The sequence below is a fragment of the Schistocerca nitens genome, chromosome 3 (genome assembly GCF_023898315.1).
Source record: "Schistocerca nitens isolate TAMUIC-IGC-003100 chromosome 3, iqSchNite1.1, whole genome shotgun sequence".
Lineage (NCBI taxonomy): Eukaryota > Metazoa > Arthropoda > Insecta > Orthoptera > Acrididae > Schistocerca > Schistocerca nitens.
Window position 1 is genome coordinate 827,904,170 of NC_064616.1, and position 21,943 is coordinate 827,926,112.

Consider the following 21,943-nt stretch of genomic DNA (forward strand, 5'->3'; position numbering starts at 1 on the left):
ATTTATAGTTTTACAGTAGATTACAGGAACTACTGTTAATTTTTTAGTATTGTGCTTGGTAAAAAATCATCAACCAGAATCTGGAACAGTTCTAGAAGTGTTAAATGTAAAGATAAAATCAGTATTTTATATACAGCAAACTTTAAAAATCTTACAGCATTCATTTTCCACATATACAAAATATTATCATTTTAAGAATAAATAAGATTTCACATTGAGATTTTTCATTCATGAAATACATTAATTTTACACTGGTGGCTATCATTCAGTACTTGCCTCATCACAGAGCATCACCTACAACTCAGAATAATTCTTAGTTTCAAAAACCTTAAAATGCAATTTCCCTGCATTTCTCTGGTCAACAAAGGAATGGTCTCCTTAAAGTTTCAATATTTAATGCCATTCTAAAGCAACATGGCATATTATAAGGTACACATTGGATATTATTACAGTGACAATTGTGACTGGCATCCCAATCCTGTGGAAAGGAAAGTATTTTGTTAGTCATTCATCATTTTTAATATTTTTCAAGCTAATGCTAAACTGTGCTGTCTTAGCATAAAATATATAACAAATAACTTACAGTAGCAGTGGAAGGTAAAAAAGTCAACATCAGTCATGACCACTTTGTACTTAGGCAACAGGGAACAATATCTATCAATAGGGAATGCATATCTATCAGAAACAAAAGGCATCAAATATCAAGTGCTGCTGGGGCCATTGCTATTTAATATATTTGTTGATTACATAGGTGCTGAAGCGAAGGAGAAGAAAATTTTGTATGCAGATGCCATGATATTACTGAACTGTGACCAAAATGTGGTACAGCTGGAGAGAAGAGCATACATATCTGAACACTGCAGCTCATTGGCTCCTGGAAAATAGACTTTTTACAAACCTAAGGAAGACTATGTATGTAGTGTTCAGAAATGAAGACAAGGCTGTGCACATCGATTCTAAATCCATAATAATGGATGACTAAGAAGTAGAATTCACTAGATTCTTAGTTATTACTGTGGCTAACAAGCTGAAATAGAGACAACTATTAATTATGTCTGTAAGAAACTCTGATCAATCGTATTCATAATGAGGCAGCTTCCACAGTATGCAAACATCTACTGTGCACAATATACCAAGGACTTTTCAAACTACACCTGCAGCACGCGCGCGCACACACACACACACACACACACACACACACACACACACACACACACACAATTAGTAAGTAGTCTGGCTGAAGAACTACACAGCAATGTACACAACACTAAGTTTTCAAAGAACCTCACAGACTGTCTGGTGGAAAAGGAATTTTGCAGTGTTGAGGAGTACTTATCACATTAAATTTATATGTATTGTTAGTGTTAATGGCGTTAGAATTGAACAAAAAATGGTTAGGAAGTATGTGATAATGAAAGTTTTCTATTTTTGACATGCCCTGTATTGCATGTACATTCACTGTACAGCATCAAATAAAATCCAATTCATTTTTACCATTCACATTCCAAACACTAAAATTTGGCTAACCGAAACATTTATTTTTTAGTCAGTCATCAAAATCTTTACAATGAGGTAATCAAGGTAACAATAGATAAGCCATCACATAATTTTTCCTCTATAAGCCTTTTTACAAATACCATACTTAATATAGTGCCCTCTCAACCCATAAATGTAAAATTTTCTGTAATAACTGTTTCAGTGGTAACTGTCAGATGATAACTGCAGATAAATTTGTGCACTACATCTGTTGTGAAATGCCTATTAGTCAAGTTTTAATTTCTACTAAAAGGATATTTTAAGACATCACAGTGATAAAGGCAGCCTGCAAGGAGTGTGATATCAAACCTACTTTGAGAATTTACTGTATTTCATCACAGCACTAACCAGGTGAATAATTTATCTTTGCCAATTAAGAACCACTTTAATTGTAGCCATTTCATGACTAAACAGTGTCTGGTGGAAATTATCACAACATGCATGTTGCAGTATTATATAGGTCAGAAATATTTTCTCACAGCAAATTAGAGTACAATTTTAAGCAAACAATGGGAGAAAACAGGTTATTTTGAGCATTAAAATTTAATATTCTTAATAGTATTTTCATTCAGTCATTGCATCTTCAAAAAATGCGCGGTTTTCACTACACACATTTCACTTTGAGGTAAAGCATTGTCAGTGGTCTTTAAATTATTTACACTTTAATTTGCTTTAAGATAAAGACAGTTAACAATATGTCAGTTTTGTTTTATGGTGACTTCCTTTTTATTACTTATCCATAGTGCAAGGTAGGTTAGGAAGTGGAGTTCAGTGTGGATTTGCTAAGCTAATAATTATCACAAGCTACTCACAAAGTTGCCCAGAAGTAATGATTCATAGATTTTGAGAATTAGATGTGTTGCACTACTACATCCTGATTTCAGAAAGACACCGTTTGACAATTCTCCTCTGGTGATCTGTTTCCCTTCAAATACACTTTTCATTTGGTCTTTTGAGAAAACCTTTACAGGATTCGCTAGAATGCTACCAGCAATTACTAACTTAACCAAATTTTAGTCTTTTTAATAGCATAAATAAATTTGAGGAACTGGTTTTAAATGAATCTATAAAATAAAGTTTTTCCTTACTTGAAAAACTGCATAAATGTGAACCTGTAGCCATGTTGCTCAGCAACTCCAGCACAGACAACATTTGATGATGAACCAATTAATGTACCATTGCCTATGATAAGAAAATAAAATTGATTTATTAATGACAATTTTGTACCCTTTGCAATCTTAGAGTAATTTTATGACTTGTTATGAAACATATCCACACAATCACATTTGTAAGTAATTTTTGATTAATGTTAGACAAGTCTCTATTAAAGCACTAATATCTGCACTGTTCCCAACAATAGTTTGCTTTTTGTTAATATTACTTTTCCTTTATTGCAGTACTTTTATGTATTGCCAGCACTTTTGATAACTAAGTTTCATGGCTGATGTGGAACCTTTTATTCCTTCAAGATTTGGTGGCATAATGTCCCTAGTGAAGTGGCATGTGGCAGGTTGGAGCAGTGGGGGAGGAGGGAGAGAAGGATTACTGTTGCTCGACATGCAGTATATCCCATGGCCAGTACTATTTTCTTCTTTCTCCTCTTGCCATAAGCACAGTTTGCTATTAACTTGTTTGACACAAGCAAACACACTACTGAGCAGTTTCTTGTGAAGTGAGTTGTGTGGTATTTTATTTTTCAAACTGAAAACCTTGGAAACAAGTTCACTTTAAGCTAAGCTCAGTGAATGGTCACAAGGTTGCTAGTGTGTGGTCCAAGCTCTGCACAGGCATTTTGTATAATACCAAATTTATTCATAACGAAATGGCCAGTGATTCATGTCAGCGATTTGTAAATAGTTTCTACAATGAGTGCATTCTACTATTAGCTCAAAATGACATCCTGGAAAATATCAGGTCCTTGCATTACAGGACTGTTACAGAAACAGTCAAATTTGTAGACATGTACGCAAAGTTATGCGACAACAGGACTTGGCAGATGACTGCACTTTAACATTTACATTATAAGGAATAAGCTGATAAAATTGTGAAATGGGATGAAAAACTTTTCAACACTGCCTTAACAGTGGGTGCACAGCCACTAAGATAGGGACAACAGTGCATCTTCATCTTTGATGATAATGTATTGTATTGGCTCTACAAGTTGGGTGGTATAGCTCATGTTTGTTTATGCTCACTGTAACTCCTCTGCACGTTACATATAGTTCTGTAATTACCATTTACATCACACTGAAATATTGAAAATATTTGCTCACTGCATGCAACAGTATAACCTAGTAACAATGTAACAATGTATAAACCAAGTTTTTACCATCTTGACATACCCAGTGCTTTAGTTTAAATAAAATTTATGGGAACACTGATCTATCTTGCATCTCACCTATAGGCCTTCCGATGAAAATGGAACTAAGACTAACCACCAAGGTAGCTGTAGACTATAGTCATGAGGAAACTTTCTTGCACTCATGAAATTTCATTATTATTGACTGCAATAAAATGTATAAAGATAGGGTTTGGTGTAAGTGTTTCTGGTAGCACTCTTTGCACCTAACAAAAGCACTGCACATATGGTAACATGGGATGTGGCAGAAGTTCAAAATTTCTTATATTGATGAATATAGGAATTTTAAGCTCCAAATATTAAACAGGAACTAATTTTTGTACACTGGAATAGCGGCATGAAACATCAAAGAAGCTTTAATACACTAATCTTACCTCCCAGACAGGCACCAAAAGCCATTGCCCACACTAAAGGTCTTAATGGCAGATTCAATTCTTCTTTCTTCGCAAGTGAAGTGATTACTTTTACCATCATCGTTGAGAGAGGAATGTTGTCAACGAGTGATGACATTGCTGCTGATACCCACAATATTAACTCAATTGCCACTGCCAGTCTAGCAGATTCAGAGACAGACAGAATTACATTTTCTGTTTGCTGACCAACCCATTCTATTAAACCCAGTCTTGAAAGTGCCTGAAAACAGACACCTTTATCATCATTCATGGATTAACACCTTCATGAGAAACATTATATGATAAAATTATGTAAATTTTCAACAAAACATTAACACAAGAATGGCTTTTCTATGTGTGACAGGTGGTTGTTCAGTTATGATGTAATGTATCATATGTATACAAATGTGTATAAGTGAAATGTCTAACAATTTTCAGAAAATTTGTATAATATAAGGTTTTAGGTGTGTGCCATATATTTTATGAATTTTTCAGTATATGGAACTTTATGGAATTTATAGGAATGTTTCTTTAATGAGCATGTCTTATGTGGTTGGATACTGATGTTTGAACACTTTTCATATGAAACTTCCTGGCAGATTAAAACTGTGTGCCCGACTGAGACGGGAACTCGGGACCTTTGCCTTTCGCGGGCAAGTGCTCTACCATCTGAGCTACCGAAGCACGACTCACGCCCGGTCCTCACAGCTTTACTTCTGCCAGTATCTCGTCTCCTACCTTCCAAACTTTACAGAAGCTCTCCTGCGAACCTAGCAGAACTAGGAAACATCCCCAGGCTGTGGCTAAGCCATGTCTCCGCAGTATCCTTTCTTTCAGGAGTGCTAGTTCTGCAAGGTTCGCAGGAGAGCTTCTGTAAAGTTTGGAAGGTAGGAAACGAGATACTGGCAGAAGTAAAGCTGTGAGGACCGGGCGTGAGTCATGCCTCAGTAGCTCAGATGGTAGAGCACTTGCCCGCGAAAGGCAAAGGTCCCGAGTTCGAGTCTCGGTCGGGCACACAGTTTTAATCTGCCAGGAAGTTTCATATCAGCGCACACTCCACTGCAGAGTGAAAATCTCATTCTGGAAACTTTTCATATGAACTGCAAGTTCATGAACAAGTTCTTTGATATTTTATGTAGGAGATTATTCTGACAAGTTGGTATTGAAAGGACAGTAATGAAAATTTGTAATTGCGAATCTAATTTTTGTGAGCATAGATTGAACTGGATGGAAAAATTTTTAATGATCCACTAATGACTTAACTGGTTTAATCTAGAACAAAAAATCTGTAGTGTCTACTGAGGAGAGAGTACTGATTATTCAGCAACAGATGCTCTGATCCACACATGTAGGAAAAGAAAGAGCAGCTGTTCCTCTCATGTATTTGTCAGAATTACATCTTCAAGCTGCCCTGTGTGTGGCAGCTACAACAGTAAGCATTTTGGCAGGCACAGTGGTTAGATCATGGTGCATTAAAAATACTGGGAGTAAAACGGCAAAATTTATCGACACCATCTCAACCACTGCACCTCTTCTCTCTGAACTTAGTATAAGCCAAGTTGTGCCATAAACGACTAAGGAAGGGTTTTATATCAGGACAAACAAAATCTTGCAGAGTTCCTGGAAACAATCCAGAGTAGAGCAACAAGCAACTTTTCATTATGGAAACATACCAGCTTTCCACTTCAATTTTAGGAAACCATTGTATGAATTACAAATTTTTTATATAGGCCCCACTTTTCCTGATTTTATTCTGATTTGTAAATTGTCTAACTTTTGCAACATTGATTGAAAAAAAAAAATGTTTAATCAAGTACATAGTTTCAAGTTTGATTTGAAGTGAAATATGAAATTTCAACATCTTTCCAATATTTACATTGAAATTTACAAATATTTATATTACTTTTATTTAAGTTACATTTATATTGCTGTTAAGGTAATATTTAAGGAACTTCTGAATTAAGAATATGTTAATACCTCCATTAAAACAAAAAGTGCAGCGAAAAAGATCAGTGTCCCCCACTCAACACGAGCTAGTACACCTTCTATATCTTCATTATCAGCTAAAAGCAAAAGCAGCATTGCACCTAGTAGGGCAGTCCAACCAAGAGAAAGTTTCAAGGCTGGCACTGAATGCAAAAAGAACATTGAAATCACAAGTAGTAATGTGATTCCTGACTTCCACAGCAATTCCTTGTCACGGATAGGATACTGGAAAAAAAAAAAAAAAAAAGATACTTAAATGCATTTAAACATTTCCATAACAAATCAATTTTAAGTATGTAACAGCCTCTAGAGTTCTATAAAATGCAAGTGCCTGATTGTGTAAACACAGGTAACTAAGATAAAAAGCCTTTGTTCATTTAAATGAAAAATTATGGAAGTCACATGCTAAATGTTTATATTTCTGAAGTTTACAGAAGGCCACAAACGATATTTTTGATAATTTTAATTTTGTAACTTCAGTCTACCATGTTCAGCACACATCAGATCACTTTCAAGAAGCATCTGTGCACACTACAGCTGATGATTAAACTTAACTGAACACAAGAACAAAGTCTATCAAAAGAACTAAGTTCTACTGAACGAACAAAAATCTGAAGCAAAATGGATGAAGGTTACTGTTATCATATGCATCCTGAACATTTACTTTTGAAAAGTAAAATCTTTGACAAAAGAAAATTGTGAAGTAGCACTGCTATAAAGGGATCAGATAAACTTGCCAGTTGTTTGTGTACTAAGTAATGTATCATGGTGCAACAGTCACTGATTAGAACAGCAACCCTAGACACTATGAAACAGTAACTTTATATTTGTACTGAATGATGAATTATCTGAGAAAAAAGCAAAATTAAGGAGCACCACCACAATAAGGGAGTCGTCAAGAAAGCTCCTGGAACTATCATCGGTGTCAAGCACACAGAAAGAGAACAGTCATCCGCAAAATATGAAAGACTGATCTAAACTTTAGTTTTAATGAAATTCTTACTCTGGTAGCACTAGTCTCTTAAATCATATCTTCAATTATAATTACAGCTTGTGTAACCTTGAATGCACATTTTCAATGCAAACTGGTTCTTTTTTTATTTGATTCTTCTTCAATGTTGATTGCCACTATATACAAGACAATAATGCTGCAACTGAGGAAGTTTTCTATCACAGTGGCATCTGTCAAATTTTTACCAAATACAGTGTGCTAAGATTATCTGAATTCCACAAACTTAAATTTTGGAACAACATGTAAGTTATAGTAAGGGCATTAAAACCAGTGAGCTTTATGTTAATTGTGAGACTAAGGCAATACTTCTGTGGCACAATTAAATTATATTTTTTAAATGTCAAGTGTTGGAACCAAGTGCTTAATGTACAAGGCTTTCACAACCAATCAACAAATTCAATAAAAGGCTTAAATTTTGTGATTCAGCATCTAGATGTATGTACTGTTATATAAAATTTGGAGGAAACCTGACAGCATATTTAGTGATTGGAGGGTTTTCAGGTGTGTGTTTTGTTTCCAGGGGTCTTTGGTGTCCAGTCGGATGCAACTGTTTCAGCCCCACAATATTTTGGCGAATAACCCTTCCGCCATCATCAGGTGGTTCTGATAGAATGGTCAGTCTGCTCTCACTCAAAATGACAAGTCTTTCCTGGGCTTTACAGCAAGTTAAGCACCTGGTGCACTATTCCTACCGTTTTTCGGTTTGGGTAGGTGTGCTTCGCTTTTCTGCCGACATTCTTTTGAGGATGGCTATTAGGCCTTCCTCAGGCTAGTGTGATAGATTTCTATTCCTCAACAGGTCAAGACAGCACATGGTTGGCCTGTAGTGGATCTGCTTGGAACGACACCAAGGGCACATAGCCAGATCTTGTTTCAGAACAAGTGGCACTTATTACCTGATGCATTCTGGTGGCAATGTTTTAAACCACTTCCACACTTATAGACCAGTTTTTACTGACTAAGGTTAGGCACATATTGACAGTAAGATGAAATTTATTTTTGGCACTTAGACCAGATTTTATAATTAGTTGATATATTAATTTACTATGTTGACACTACATGCCATAGTCAGTGGCAATAATATCAGTTAAATGTTTGCTATGATCTCAATATTTTGATCAGAAAGGTTTCAACTATTGTGTATTTTATTTAAATCTTAAATAAGTATTATGATAAATGTAGTAGTAGTAGTAGTAGTAGTAGTAGTAGTAGTAGTAGCAGCAGCAGCACTTTAAATGTCTGGAAATTTCAAGACTGCACATTCTACTGCATAGTGGAAGAAATGTACTGGTATCATTAACATATTACACAGATCTAGAAATTTTCACATATCCCATCCTTCAGACAATGTGAGAAGTTCAGCAACTGCTTAATTTTTTATGTTTACAGTCTAGTATTTTCTACCCACATGCAAGTCCAGTGTGCTAAACACTGGATCACCTCACTTGGTGTAAGATCTTATCAAGAGAAAATGGAAAAATGTTTCAGCACATTTTAACACCTCCTCACTACAGGAAATTTAGTTGTATTAAACACATTGAATATGGACAAACGTGTAGCTAGGTCCAAGTACTTTAGTATCCAGAAGTCTAATTTTTTCATAGTGTGTGCATTCTTTAACCAAACTGTTCATGAAAATATAAGAGCCCTTAACCCTCACAGCATCAGGTTAATTCATAACACTTTTTCCTATGAAATTTCAAAAGTACTAACCAATATGTGTGAAAAAATATTTAAAGCAGATTTATCAGTAACCAAACTATTTTATCAGTTAACTTTGTGTATTATTCTTTAGAATTTTTTGTTACACAAAATTTGCTGCAGACTACTACTAAACTGAAAATATTCCACATCTAATCATATAGGCTGTCAAATTTTTTTTTTAATTTGACAAATGAAGTAAGTCTTTCACTTTAATTTTTTTCAGAATGATCAAATTAAACTGCTGAAGTCTGAGAATTTCAATACAAATTTTATCCACCGTAACTTGGCATTTTTAGATAACTGTGGCTTTGCAGTTTGTCTTAGAATCTCATTTCAAACGAGTTGGAAGCCTGAACTATTGTCAAAAGAGTAGGCTTTTTCATACTACATGTCAAAATGAATTACACTAAAATACTGACCATGTTCTGCAAACGATCTAGTTCTGTAGAATAATCAGGCTTGTCCTCCCTGAAAAAAATATTAAAGCAATCAATATCATATTATGGTAACCAACATTTGATAAATTCCTGAAGTCTTTCTCAGAAGCATTATACAACTACTTTATTTTATAAACACAGCTGGACATTATGAGTTTTGAAGAATTTTAAATGCTAAAACTGAATTATCTTTAACCATTTCTTTCTTGCTATGTCAAATTTGAATTAGACATCATGACAGCATACTGGAGGTTAAGTAAATTTCCTTACCTGTAATAATGATATAATTGATTTTGAGAATGTAATGAGCTTTTTAAACTGAGGGCAGTAGTTTACTTTCCCACAAGTCTGATTGACAATATTTTTGTAGACACAATTGATAACAATTGTAACACAAATCTTAAATGATCTTTGAGACCACGATGGGCAGTTGTTACAAATGTATGGTGTGAACCCGACTAGCAAGAGTAGTTTTACCATTAGAGCTTTTAGACTAATGAATAGCGAGAATCTGGAAACCTTCAGCAGACATTTGCAGCAGTTGAAATGGGACACAGTGTATCAGGCTATCGATGTCTATGACAAATTCAACATATTTCTTAATGAATGTTACCATTTTTGAAACCGTATTTCCCAAGAGAATTTCAAAAACACCCAGATTAGTGATTACAGGCAACAATGACTCACTAAGGACATCTAAAATCCTGTGAAAGAGAATGCTGTGTGTCTCAATCAGAATTTCTAATAAACCACATGATAGGGAGCAAGACAAGTTTTACAATAGCATCCTAGAAAGTGTCATTAAAAAGTAAAGAGCATTTTTATCAGATCAAATTAACAATTCAAATAATAAAATAATTATCTGGAAGGAGGTCAAAAGGGAGACAAAAACTGCTGAATATACAGACAGTAGGGAAGTGTGTCATAATGAAAGCATGGTAGATGATATAGTGTCCAATATCTTCAATAACCATTTTTCAACAGTAGTGTATCTGATTGTAAAGGGTCTATAGTTGAAGCCTTGAGTCTTGTACAAAAAGCAATTGGTGTGGGGAGGGAAAGTTGTGGGAGGACTGGAGGTATGTGGGGAAATGGCGTAATTCTGTTGTGGATTAGGTTAAGGGGTGTTGTCTGTCTGAAGGCCTTTGTGAGGTTTTCAACATACTGGGAAGGGGTTCTCACAGCAGATGTCATCCACAGGTGGGAGATGACTGCAGATATATAGGCACAAAGGATAGAAATGTCGAGTGTTAACACATTTGTTTTATTTAAAAAGCTTTAAGTGTTTTCAAATAAACTCAGCAGCTTTACTTTCCAGCACACTCCTAGAAGCTTTAATTTTATGCAATAGCTTTAATAAAGTTTGTGGATGAATATGGTAAGTGGATAAAGAACTAATCAGATGAAACTCACTGTATGAATGATTTCACATTAAACTACGCAATGACTTACGTTTCAAGAAGATAATTACCCTTCATTGTTTATTCGCTCTGTAAGGTCTCTTGTAAGGTGTTTCACCTTTTTCAGTAGTGCTCTTCTCACAATATCTTCATCTTTTGAATATGATGTTAATGATGCAGCTGCTCTTTGCCAGACACCAATCTCATGCCGTAAATCTAAGACAGCATTTATGGAATTAATTCTGAAGCAGAAGCTTATTTCTGTATTACATAATATGTAGGAAATAAGTTAAATATTCACATCAGCATATATGGTAGCTTTGATTTATGTTACAGACCATCTAAGATTAAATATGAATACTAGTGTTAATACCAAATGCTAGAACTGAATGGTTCACTGTCTTTTACATGCCTGTATCTGTACAGGTAAGGATTTTGTTGCCAGTAAAGGTCTGAACATACAAAATGTTTATTTCGATAATTTTATATTGTGATGGATTTGTATTGATTTACTGATCTCTCAATTAAGTATTATTATTTGATAGATTTCAACTAACTTTGAAATTGCTAAAATTGGCAATTGCTTCCTTGTTTAAATATGAATATTACATTACTCTACAGAATTTGGGTAACTGCTTTTATTGCAACATTCTGTATAAGTGAAACCATTGCTAGGCAACATGCCATGTAACACTACAAATTTGTTTAAGAACTTAATATATTTTCAGTGAAAATTTTGAAATCCATAGAATTCCTTTGATAAATCACTTTTTGGCCAATTTGTGACATGAGATGTTTGAACAATTACTTTAACATGTTAAATTGATACAGTTAATATGGAACCAATGACAAAGTTGGCTGAAAGCTCAATGTGCAAGAATCTTTTCATTTTATCTGTTTGCAACTCAACATGTCAGTTTTTACAGTCAGTAGCAATCTCTCCTTTTCCCAATATTGTTGACATTCACTTATGTATTCACTAACCGAAAGGACACATGGTTATAATGCTTATGAACCACAACACAGATGGAAAATAAGCATACAGTAACTGATAGAAGTGTGTTGCCTATAGAAATGGTGATATGGAATAAAAAAATCAACATGTGCACTCTTAGAATAATTAAGTCTAATGATTGGATTCCTATACATTGATGGAAGAGCCAGCAAGATAGTTCCAAAAAAGAAAAAATTGTTAATTCCATTAAGTCTAAACAGGGAAGCTTAGTCTTTCATAAAGTAATTGTAGACCACTTTCAGGTCCAATTTTTCCATTTAATGAATGAACTCCTGTTTTGTATGCTGTCTGGAAAGTTGAAGCTGTTTAGATTCAATACTTTTGATATAGTTAACAATAAGAATTTTTTCTACCTCAAAATAATTATGCTATCATATGGTTCCTGTATAATTTTCCATTTAATTTTAACTGTGGAGCCCCACACAGAATTTGAGTTTGCCAATTTCCCCATTTGCCATTAAATACAGTGCATTTACAAGAAACTGAAATACCATACATTGTGTTCTCCGAGAAAACAACAACGTTGTGACAACAACAACAACAACAACAACAACAACAACAACAACGTTGTGAAAACTGATATTCAGAGAGCCAATGTGTAACTGTGTGGAATAATCACTATATTATGAGGGCTATTTTGCAAGATATGTGTTTTTGAAGATACACATGTTAAATTCCTTATGTTTTCTATCCTTTTCAGGTAAAAACTAATTAGTAAACACACAGAAAAATTTCACACAATGTGTTAAGTCTCTTATAATTTATTTTCTTTAAGATAAATGTAGAAAGGTTGTAGCTTTTTGTTTTTTTTTTGTTTGGTTTTAGGGCGCAAAACTGCTATGGTCATTAGCGCCCAGCCTGTGACTTAGGAAATAGTAAAAAAAACCGAAACTGAAAATCAGCAGCAATGGGAACAAAGTCATAAAATTGGAGAAGCTAAAAGCAGAAGGAAGGCTTAAAAATCCACTACAGAAAGGGGTTGGATGTCCCCAAAAAAAGCTTCAAATGACTGACGTCATTTCACTACCACTAATAAACTGGAGAACGCGGTCGGCTGAGCGCGTGTCATCTGCTAAAATCGACGATAGATCAGGCGATAGTTGTAGACGGGCGCGTAACGGATTAAAATAGGGGCATTCAATTAAAAGGTGTCTTACCGTCCACAGCTGAGAGCAGTGGGGACAGAGTGGGGGAGGATCGCTGCTTAAAAGATGTCGATGGCTAAAAAGACAGTGCCCTATCCGGAGTCTAGCTAAAATTACCTCCTCCCGACGACGCGTTCGGGAGGAAGAAGTCCAAGCGCAAGGAAGAGCTTTCACTTCCCGCAATTTATTATTGGGAAGTGTTAACCAATGCGCATGCCATAAATGAGCAACTTTGCGACAAACCGCTCCGTAGATCGGTGAAGGGAAGCGATTGAATAGCTGGCCGAGGAAGAGAGACTGCAGCCTTGGCCGCTATATCGGCCGCCTCATTCCCACAGATACCAGCGTGTCCCCGGGAGCCAGAGGAACGCCACCGAGATGCCCCCCAAAGGTTGTAGCTATGATTAACTGAAATTTTAAAAACCATATTTAAGGAAAATCCAATCTGGAGAAAAGTACTTACCCTGAACCTCTTGTGGTTCATTGTAACGCAGATCCTCTATATTTCTGAAGAATATGAAACGCAGCAGGATGTAGAGTGATGACATGACAAATACTAATCCAACTCCCATATGCAGTATGAAAGACCCAAAATTGACACCCTGTAAATAAATGCTACTTTATTTTTTTTACAAGAAGGAATGAAAACTTAAGTTACAAACGAGTTAGTATAAAAGTGTACAACTTCACACAGTGACAAGGTGGTATGTACTTGGCAATATTTAGTATTTTTAAGATTATAAAATCTCAGGGGCAGGGGGCGAGGGGCACAAAAAAGTTTAAGACATAACCAGCAACAGTTCACGGCATTTCCTTCAGCCCAGTACCATAAATGCATGCTGTTACCAGTGTCATTTCACCCAAGTGGCATCAAAGAAGTGACTAAGTGAACAGGTATCACATGGATTGTGCTGATTATACAGCTAGCTCGTTCTCAACAATGAAGCTTTTGTAGAATATCAAAGGTTGGCAGATGGGTGCTTAAGCAAATATGCTAATTGACTGTTGGCTTCCCAATTTCTGCCATTTAAGGACAGGAATGAAACAGATTGCTTCAAATTATTTTATCAAATAAGTTAGATGGGAAACTTATCTGACACTTTCAACTATGTTTCCAGTCACCAATATGTTCAATGAGAACACACACACATTTGAAACATTAAAATAGCTTTGAGGATATTTATGAAACTTCTAGGGACTGCAGCATCTTAATCATTTTTTATTTGTTGGAACTGAACAACTTAGGGTCAAGTTTACATGAACCAGAATATAATTCAACTAAATTTTCAATAGAATACAACAGCTGCTAAATTTGACTTTAGTGACATAACTGATAAGTTTGGTTCACTTAAATGAAGGATATGAAAAATAAAATTTTACCAAAATTATTGGGGAAGATTATTTTCTCACCATTTAATTATAGCTTCTTTTCTTCTATTTACAGTCAATTTCTGCACTATTTATAATTTATGAGGAAAAATAAAAATTATACATCATAGGAAAATCAGTGTGCAGTAGCCAACAATTTTAAGATATTTTGTTTTGCCTTCACCAGTTTAGAAATTTACACAATCTATTTTATTTAAAATTTTGTATTTAATTAGTTGTCTACAACATTTGTCTTTTGTCGTGGTCTTTAGTCCAAAGACTGGTTCGATGCAGCCCTCTATGCTAGTCTGTCCTGTAAAAGCCTCTTCATCTCTGTTAGTACTGCTATCGAGATATTTGTACCATCTTTCTGTAGTAATGTGTCTTCCTCTGCAGTTTTTACTCAAACACCTGCTTCTATTTTCAGACATAATGCCTTGACTCAAGGAATTAGTTACTAGCTGAGCCCTTTTAATATAGTTTCACCATTTCAATTTATAAGCTATTTCCTCTAGTCATATAATCTTCAGCATTCTTCTGTATGAAGATATCCCGAAAGCTATGTAGTCTTAATTGCCTTTCATCCATGTTTCACTTCTGTACAAGACTACACTACAGACAAATGTCAGAAAAAAAAAAAGTTCAGTAAAGACTTCCTAATCCACAGGATTTTATAAAACATTAATATTCTCCACTTTTTCAGAAAAATTACATTGCTATTGCTAATCTGCACTTTAAATACTCTATTCCAGTCAATGTATTTTGGTGCCCAGATAATAAAATTACTACTAGTGTGTCATTTGTAATGTATTTCCCTTAGCATCATCAATTTACTTTGTCTACATTCCATTTCCCTCATTTTATTTTTATTAATTTTCATCTTATAACTTCTTTGCAATACAGTATCCTGTCCATTTAACCACTCTTTGAAGTCATTAGCTGTGACAGAATTACAACATCATTAGTAAACCAAAAAGTTTCTATGTCTTCTTCTTAAATTTAATTCCTTTCGAAGTTTGAGTTTCTTTCACAGTTTTCTCAGTATACAAGTTCAGTAACATCAGGAATGAGCTACATCCCTGTCTCATTCCCTGCTCAACTACTGTTGCCTTTTCATTTCCTTAGACTCATAATAGCTATGTCATTTCTCGAAGTTGTAAATAACCATTAAATACCTATATTTCAACCCTGCTATATATAAAATCTTTAACAGTATAGTCCTTTCCAGATTAGTTTTTTCTAAATCTAAAAATGCTGTAAATGTAGGTTTGCCTTTCTTCAACCTATAGTCTAGGATAAATGGTATTGGCACCACCATCTTGGGTATTTATTTTTCTCCAGAACCCACACTGTTTCCCAAGGTCAGCCTCTACCAGTTTTCCAGTCTTCTGTAATTTATTCCTGTTAACATTTTTCAACAGCCTTTTATATTATATGTTAGTACTTACACCTGCCAGCACCTGCCACCTTTGGAACTGGAATTATTACATTCTTCCAGAAGAATTAGTGTATTTTGCCTGTGTTATCTTCAGAACAAGTAGAACAATTTGGTCATGGCTGACTCTGAATAATTGCAATAATTCTGAGAGAATATCCTCTACTTCACACGCTTTATGTCCACTTTAGTCTTTCAGCACACAGTCTAATAATTCTTCCATTTTGCCTTGCATCTCATCCTTACTTATGTACACATCCTCTTCTCTACAGCCTTGTTTTTGTCCTCTGCCCCTTCCTGCTTTATCTTTTGCACTTAGTCATTTTTTGGATATTGTTCCTTTTTGACAACTTTATTTACTGCATTTTTATATTTTCTTGTTTTGTCAAATTCACTGTCTCCTTTGTTAGCCAAAGCTTTCTATTATGTCTTATTTTTACCTATGTGATCCTCTGTAGCCTTTACTACATCTTAGACCCACCGATTTATCTTCTGTATTCTTTCCCCAGTTTCAGTCAAATTCTGCCTAATGCTCTGTCAATAAGCTCTGGTTCCTTCATTTTATCTAGGTCCCATCACAATTTCCTACAATTTTGCAATGTTGTTTAGTTTTGTCTGCAGCTCAAAACCAAAAATCAGGATTCACATTTTTCCCCTAAAATGTCAGTTCAAAACCTGGTTTCAAAATCTCTGTCCTAAGTTATGTCTAAAGCCTGCTAGTGTCCCCATGTGTCTTCCATGTACAGTGTTCTTACATGAGTCAAACCAAATATTGCCAGTGATTCAATTGCTTTGTGCAGAATTCTGCTGGTCACCTTCCTCATTTCTTTCCCCAGTACATTTGCACCCACTCTTTCTTTCCCTTCATTTTCCTGTTATCAATTTCCAACACATCAATTTATACTTTTCCTTAACTATCTGAATAATTTCTTTTTCTCATCATACATTTTTCTAATACCTTCATCTTTAGAACTTCTGGGCATATAAATTTTTACTACCGTCATGGCTCTTGGCTTTGTGTATCATGGCTACGATTATGCAGTAATCAGTGGTGTATCTAAGCTTTTGGGGGTGCACCTGCAAATAAATATTGTGTGTCTTACTAATTTGCATTTGAAGAACAAATATTGAAACATATACACACACCACAAACTGACAAATTGATCCACTCCTTTTAGTGTAACATGTAGCCTCAAATTATGTAAATTAAGGCATTGCTTAAAGTAAACATTTTTCCATTTCTCTTATGTTAAAGATCCAAAAAGTGACCACATTCAAGTTAAGAAAGCGACATGTTCATGCACACTTGCTAAAGCACTTCATTTTGACTGGCATCGAATTTCCAAAAACCATTTTAAATAGTTTGAAATTAGAAAATGACTTTTTGCCACACCAGCAGATGTAACTGGCATAGACAAGTACAGCTGAAGAGCTGTGTAGACATCAGAGATACCACTTGCAAGTAAAGTGCTTTCAACAAACATTGAGAGATCTTTAACCGAGAATGTTTCCTTTCTTTCCAAATTCTTTCAACGTGAGTTTGTTTAGCTAATAAGTTCATGTGAAAGAGTTAAATGTCATTTCCAACCGACTTTCTTTGCTCTGTTCTGAATTTTTCAATTTCTAGAATATCCGTGGGATATAAGTTAGAAAAATAATCAGATTAGATTAGTTTTCATTCCATAGATCCATGCTGAGGAGATCCTCATGGATGTGGAACATGTCAATTTATCTTTTTTTAAGCTGAAATTACAATACTAATAGTATGAATATATACATCATTTGTTTCTACTAAAAAATTCGTCAATGGAGTAGAAGGAGTTGGCCACTAGTAAGTCTTTCAGGCTCCTTTTAAACTGATCTTTATTTGTAACTGGATTTTTTATGTTTACTGGCAAATTATTGAAGATGAGTGTTCCTGAGTAGTGGACCCCTTTTTGAACGAAAGTAAGTGCTTTTAAGTCCTTGTGCAGATCATTTTTGTTCCTGGTATTGTATGTATGAACTGAGTTGTTTGTTGGAAAAAGAGATATTATTTAGGACAAATTTCATTAATGAGTAAATATACTGAGAGGCAGTAGTTAGTATACCCAGTTCTTTGAAGAGGTTTCTACAGGACTTCCGTGAATTTACTCCACAAATAATACGTATTACACGCTTTTCGACTCTGAAAACTTTTGTTTGACTGGAAGAGTTACCCCAAAATATTATACCATATGACATTATGGAATGAAAGTAGGCAAAGTATGCAAGCTTTTTCATTTTTATGTCGCCTATGTCTGCTAACACTAATTGCAAATACAGATTTGTTAAGGCGTTTCTGCAGTTCTGTGGTGTGCTCTTCCCAACTGAATTTATTATCAAGTTGTAATCCCAGGAATTTAAGACTGTCAACCTCTTCTATCTGCTCTTTTTCGTATTTTATGCATATGCTGGGTGGAAACCTCTTGCAGGTTCTGAATTGCATATAGCGAGTCTTTTCGAAGTTTAATGTCAGTGAGTTGGCTTTAAACCATTTATTAATATCCATGAAAGTATCATTAGCAGATCTTTCTAGAACTACACTTGACATACTATTTATTGCAATACTTGTGTCATCTGCAAACAAAACAAACTCTGTTTCTGGCAGTGTAACTGATGAGAGATCATTAATGTACACAAGAAAAAGCAATGGCCCTAAGATGGATCCTTGTGGGACACCACATGTAATTTCTTCCCATTCTGATGATGACTGATGACTTAATTCACTAGTCCCTTGCACTAACACCTTTCGTTTCCTGTTAGTGGGGTATGACTAACCATTTTGCAGCACTGCCCATGACACCATAGAATTCTAATTTATTTAAAAGGATGTTGTGGTTCACACAATCAAATGCCTTTGACAAATCACAGAAAATACCTGCTGCTTGTAATTTGTTATTTAATGAATTAAGTACATTTCAATGTAGGTGTAAATAGCGTTCTCGACATCATTAAACTAATGTTTTATGAGCCTTCAAAACGTTAACTATTGATATTTTATTCACAAAAATTATTAAAAACTGACATGAAAAGAAATCTATCCACAATTCTATGATCTGCAGAAAGCATATAAAATTTATTCACTGTATGGTTATGTTTTGAGGTCAACTAAGTATCAGTGCTCTAAACTGTCAATAGTACTTTCACTTTTCTTACTACAGCTTCAAAGTTGTTTATGGTGGTGATTTTTTCTTGCAGTTTGTAAATAGGTTAATATTTCTCAGTGTTTAAGTACAACAGGCAGGACAATGTTAAACATTTTGATATTTATCAAATTAGAAGCTGATTCTCTGTTTTTCCTCTAAAATGATACTGGATGGACACTGCAAAATTTGTACAAAATTTTGTTTGGTAATAAATCAGGTAGACCATCTATTTGAAAACAGTTTTGTCAGTCTTAACACATTTATCAGTTGTAACAATTTTATTTATGTTATGTTGCACAGCAGAAACACTAAAGAATACAAATACATTGTATTTTCTCATAAGATTGTTTCAGTTACATTACATTCATGTCAATCATTTAGTCAAATTCTTTTTAACAGAAACCCAACATTTGGGACACTTCCGTTAAGTCTTGACTGCAGATGTCATTTGCCTCTCGGGTGCAGCACCGTCATATCTTTGACCTCTGCTTTTATGCAGTTTTATGTTCATCTTTAAGTCTTATTTCTTTTTCAAAACTTGCAACATCATGGCCCCTTACTTCATAGAATAAAACTATTGCTTTACTGCAAATTACTTTCTATATGATTTGCTTAAATCTGAATGCAAATATTTTACAACACAGTTTGTTCTTTCCTGATACGTCATGGGTTGTGTCTAATTTTAAAGAACAGCTGCTGTTTAATTTCACTGATCCACAGCAAGAATCATTTAACAATTTTATCATATTTTGAAATTTTGGGCTCAGGTATTTTATTTTAGCTTTCCATTTGAAATAAACTCCAGAAGGCATACCTGGAGAGAAAGTTTTTATATTTAAGAAGTTGTCACACTGTTTGTTTCAGATTCACAATTGTGACAAACATTTCGTGGGCAGCATATTTGACATACTATACTAATAGTAGGGAAATAGCATAGTCAAAATACTTAAGTTTCATGATTTCTTTTAGTACAATTACAACAGGTAAATTATCTTATTAGCATCTCTAAGGAAATGGCCTGCAGGCTTGTATGGGCTACTATTTATGATTTTTAGTGTATTTTCTTCATTCAGTTTACCTTGGAATAGTTCTCTGCATTTGCTGATTGTCTTAAGTTGGAAAGAACACTTCACTGGTGGAAATTAATTACTGGTGGTCCATTTTAAATTGTGCATCACCTGAATTTACACCCAATTCATTTTTACAGCTTGTGTCGTGTCCACTATGTACTTGCCAACTATCAATTTTTCAATATAAGGCCACAATTTTTTTTTTTTTTTTTTTTTTTTTTTTTTTTTTTTTTTTTTGGGAAATATGCTTATTTCAAAGACCTTTATATGTGGTGAAACTGTTCAATTTTTCCTACTGGCAAACAGAGCATCCTTTTTATATGTTCTTGTTACACTTGGTGTCAAGAATTATTAATTGGAATATAGAAAGTATCAGCACATACATCCAGTCCTCTAACATTGGGTTAAATGGACACAGAGAAAGTAAAAATATCTAGGTTTACACTATCCAATTAAAAAGCATCTGGATAACACTATCTGTAATTTACCACTATGTGTCTTAAGGGGTTGTACTGGCAAGTATAAAAAGAGGCAGGGAGTATTTCATTCTCAATAGAAAATCAGTATCACCAGAATGGGTCAGATGAGCTTGGCTTGTGACTTAACAGACTGGTCATTAGACATCACCTGAGATATCCACAAGAGTAATTTGAAGCCCTCTGAAGCTGCCTAAGTTTATTTTATTTTGAGATTATGACATGGTAAAATGAAGGAACAATCGCAGCTAAACCAAGACCAGGCATACATACCGACAGGGACTATCTGGTATTGCAAAGTATGCTTGAAAAAATTGCCAGAAATCTGAAGGAATCACTTTTTAGTTCTGAAGTATTACCAGCAGTCCAGTTAGTACAATAATTGCATAGGGAGTTAAATAGAATGACTTACACAGTGGCTGACCAGCTAAACATAAGTCATGTATTTCTGTTATCAAGATGAAGCAACACCACTAAACAGTTGTAGACAGGATGGGAGTGATTTGAGTCATGAAGCATGGCATATATATAAGTCATTTGTTTAGGACTTCATCACTATTTCCAGCTTTGTTTCTTGGTAACTGACAATTTAAAGAATCTGTTTCTCACATGTAATTTAATGACTACTTACTAGTATCCCTATTTAAGTGTTTTATGAGGGTTGCTCAGAAAGTAATGCACTACATTTTTTCCTCAGCCAAAAACAATGCTACAAACACAAAATGTTACGTATGTGTTATTTGAAGTCCGAGTGAGTTTGCCAAGTTTCCATCACTGCCAACAATAGCATACCTGCAGGACAGTTTCAAGATGGCATTTTTAGACAATTTACATTACATGCAAAGTTCCACCATTTGATTTCTCACTGTAGAGAAAGAAACTGTGGGAAATATTCTCAAATGCTTGTGCAAATTCTATGGAACATCTGCTGTCAGCAGAAGAACAATTAGTCACTGGGCATGGAAGGCGAGGTCATAGGAAGGCGATTTGGCAGAGCTCCACAGATCTGCAGACCACCCATGGCTGTCACACTTTACCTAGCCCCCTCTGATTTACACTTGTTTGGGCCATTAAAGAATGCGATTCATGTAACACGTTTTGAGGATGATCAGGAGGTGATACAAACAATGAAACACTGGCTCCATCACCAGGACAAGGGTTGGTATAGACAGGTCACACTCACTTTTTTTTGCACTGGAGGAAGGCCATAGATTGGGATGGAGATTAGGTGGAAAAATAGGGTGTGTAGATAAACACCATTCTTTCATGTGTAATTCTCATTATGTTCAGCAAAGAATTACTGAAGAAAAGATGTGGTGCATCACTTTCTTGACAGCCCTCATACATCAACTTCTTATGAGTTTTATATCACTGTATATAATAAAATGGATGAGCAGTAAATGAAATTACAAGCTCCTCTTAGGGTACAGGATGTTATAAT

At 34.9% G+C, this 21,943-nt stretch overlaps 1 protein-coding gene across 1 annotated transcript in view; it reads right to left on the reverse strand.

The window, feature by feature from the left end:
- Window positions 1-393: 393 nt before the first annotated feature.
- The window catches only part of LOC126249441 (P protein), a 68,912-nt gene continuing 47,362 nt past the window's right edge, over window positions 394-21,943 (reverse strand). Inside the window, exons 12-18 of the mRNA XM_049951095.1 lie at window positions 13,450-13,588; window positions 10,898-11,042; window positions 9,409-9,457; window positions 6,265-6,498; window positions 4,270-4,528; window positions 2,625-2,718; window positions 394-478 (exon numbers count right to left, since the gene is read on the reverse strand). Coding sequence (XP_049807052.1) covers window positions 394-478; window positions 2,625-2,718; window positions 4,270-4,528; window positions 6,265-6,498; window positions 9,409-9,457; window positions 10,898-11,042; window positions 13,450-13,588 — 1,005 coding nt within the window. The remainder of the gene's footprint in view (window positions 479-2,624; window positions 2,719-4,269; window positions 4,529-6,264; window positions 6,499-9,408; window positions 9,458-10,897; window positions 11,043-13,449; window positions 13,589-21,943) is intronic.